The sequence below is a fragment of the Cyprinodon variegatus genome, unplaced genomic scaffold, assembly GCF_000732505.1.
Source record: "Cyprinodon variegatus isolate N-32 unplaced genomic scaffold, C_variegatus-1.0 Scaffold225, whole genome shotgun sequence".
NCBI classification, from domain to species: domain Eukaryota; kingdom Metazoa; phylum Chordata; class Actinopteri; order Cyprinodontiformes; family Cyprinodontidae; genus Cyprinodon; species Cyprinodon variegatus.
This window is the reverse complement of record NW_015150678.1, coordinates 735,257-738,074: the sequence shown is the minus strand read 5'-3', so window position 1 is coordinate 738,074 and position 2,818 is coordinate 735,257. Positions and strand designations below refer to the sequence as shown.

General features: G+C 38.3%; 1 protein-coding gene across 2 annotated transcripts in view; it reads right to left on the bottom strand.

The window, feature by feature from the left end:
- The window catches only part of ugp2 (UDP-glucose pyrophosphorylase 2), a 25,051-nt gene that overhangs the window by 18,925 nt on the left and 3,308 nt on the right, over positions 1-2,818 (bottom strand). Inside the window, exons 1-2 of one of the 2 annotated variants that reach the window (XM_015380944.1) lie at positions 1,279-1,485; positions 911-1,026 (exon numbers count right to left, since the gene is read on the bottom strand). In XM_015380944.1, the coding sequence (XP_015236430.1) occupies positions 911-1,026; positions 1,279-1,297 (135 nt within the window). In that variant the 5' untranslated portion in view covers positions 1,298-1,485. Of the gene's footprint in view, positions 1-910; positions 1,027-1,278; positions 1,486-2,818 lie in introns of those variants that run through there. The other variant, XM_015380945.1, reaches the window with a different exon arrangement.

Sequence of the window (2,818 nt, the reverse complement as noted above, 5' to 3'; positions counted from 1 at the left end):
GAAAGGAAATCAGCTCCCTAAATCCTGATCGGTGCAGCTCTATTTTATTCTAAAGAATTGGTTCCTCCTTGTAATATTTGCGCACTTTCTGCAGCGAGAGTGGAGACTTTTTTACATCGCCTTCCTCTCACTTTGTCTTAACCAAAGCAAATATTTCTATCCTCAAGTGCCAACCTGTTTTAGGAAGCCCTTTTCTAAAATATCTGTCGACATGTTGGTTCTGGCGGTAACCACCAAAGGGAACAACCATTAAAAAAAAAATTAAAAAAAGGCTCATTTATCGGAGCCATAGAACTGATCCAAATGTGATGTAAGATATAACTATTATGTTAGAAGAAATATTACAAAAAGTGTTTTAAAGCAGGATTTTTTCTTAATGGCAGGACATATTTCCAGCCTTTCAGAAATCATTAAAGTCAAACTATTGATTCGTTTTTCTTCTGCGTCTCCACAGATGTCATTGGCTGTTCTGGGACCACGGATGTGTTTGCCTGAGTGCTGATCTGAAGGACCTAAAGGTTGTTGACTTCAGACTCTGTGTTTTCAGACAGAAGCTCTGATGGATCTTTCAGTCTCCTGTAAAGCTTGCTCTGCAAACATTTACCCAATGCATGTAAATAGAGATAAAGGAGTCCGTGACTCTTGATCCACTGCGAGTCGCCCGCAGTGGATCAAGAGTCACGGACTATGAGATCCGAGTAGTTTTAACGTAACAATACTGGATGTAGACAGATCAATAGGTTTAAAACGGATTATAAATCTATGAGGAAGGAAAGTACACCTGATAATATATTTTTCCTCTAAAAAACAAAAAAAGTGTAATAATCTGAAAAGAAAAAGCTTCTTTCCTCTGCATGCTGTGTTTTAGGGAGGTTTGTGTCGATGTGCGGAGCTGCAGCAGTTTACCCACCTCTGCATCGGCTTTGCTGGCGGTGGCCAGCAGCGCCTCCAGCTCCCGATGCATGGAGTCTTCATGCTGCTGACGGAGCTTCTCCTCAAACTCCGTCATCGGTCCTCTGCTGAGAGCTGCAAACACACACAGGTCTGCCTTTGACTTCTATTGGAAACCCAAGAGCCGTTCATGGTTCGCTAATGTTATTTGTTCTGATTAAAAAATTACAAATATTCAGAATATTAGTCAGAAAAAGATCCCTCTCAGCATTTTAGTAGAAAATACGTAAAAATAAAACAGAAAAGAATAAAAATATAAATTTTAACATGTCCTGAACAACTTTCTGATAAGTCCTGATAACTGCTTCTACCAAACGCTGAACTTACCTGCCACGGTAAGCGACATTTTGCCAGACTCTGTTTAAAGGACAAAGGTTACTCTAATGTTAAGGTGTGAAGACCAGCAGCAGCTAACGGCGGGTCCTTGTGTGCATTAAAAAGTCAAAAATGGTCCCCAGTAGAAACCTGCAGCGCGTCTCTGTGTCCAGCAACAATCCTCAGCCTCCTCATCCTCAGCTCAGAGGAAGCTGGCAGACCCTGGGACCCTGCGATTGTCATCCCAGTACAGAGCCAGCCCACAGAAACACACCAATCACACTCGAGCACAGCGATCGACACGAGACGGCCCCCTTCAGGTCCTACTCCAACTACCAGCTCTTTAGAGTTTAAACTCTTGGCACCGACAGCTGATAAATTGCAGGAGATCATCGCTGAGGAACAGCCTTTCTTCTCAGAATAACTCAAATGATTCCACATAGAAACCTAAGAGGAATATTCCGTCATGATGGTCTAAGTTTGCCTTCGGACTGTCACACAGAAAATGATAAGTAATGGCTCTAAACAATAATTTATTACTTTAAAGCCTTAAGTATTTTGTAATTATCTTAAACACATGATAATCGCACTATAAACAAATTTCTCCTCCTGTAAATAACCGTTTATTGAGCCACATGAGTCATCTAAAACTCTGCAAGCGCAAAGGTGAATAATTATGCTGCAAATTCCCATGAAACAATTTTCCTGCTCAAAGCATCGATCATTTGGCCAAAGATCAGAATCAGCCAATCTCTCCTCTAAGCTGTGATTAGAGATCGACCGATACTTTTATATAAAGCCGATTCTGATTACTTTCATATTAAATTAGCCGATCCATGATTGTTTTTGGTCAACATCTTTGGACAAGTCTCAATTAACCCTTTAAAGCCCGATCCAAGAAAAAACAAAACAGAAAATTACTTTTTGCTGGCTTGAATTCTTTATTTGCCCTTTTAACAAAATATTTAAACCGAAAAAACAGAAATACATTTTTTATATTAATAATTTATTACTATGCGATAAGTCAAGATTATCTGATTGTGTACAATAGGATTTTGAGCAAAGTTTTTACCATTAAATTATGCAAAAGGTGTCAGACGCAAAACATTTCAGAAACCGTATGTATCAAATATGATACATTTGGCATTATAGGGTTAAAAAAACAAACAAAAAAAAACATTTAGAAATCAAAATGAGACGTTAATAATGGATAACAATGCGAGCGAGCCGCACAACAAGCACTTTATGCAATCATGAGGCCAAAAATTTCAGCTCGAAAATGTATTAGTCTGTTTCTAATTACCAAAAATATGTTCTTCCTAATCATCAAATGCATAAAAATAAACGTTTCACACTAGTTTCAGTTTATAAATGCATTAAGCATGCAGCAGGTTACACACACAAACAAATGCTTTGATGGATAAATTAGGGAAATCCAGTAAATCCTAAATTACTAATGGGTTCCCATGGGTGGGGGGTTGTGTGGTGTCACAAGTTCGGAAATAATTTTCACATTTTTAATTACTTTATTAATATATGAAACATACAATAA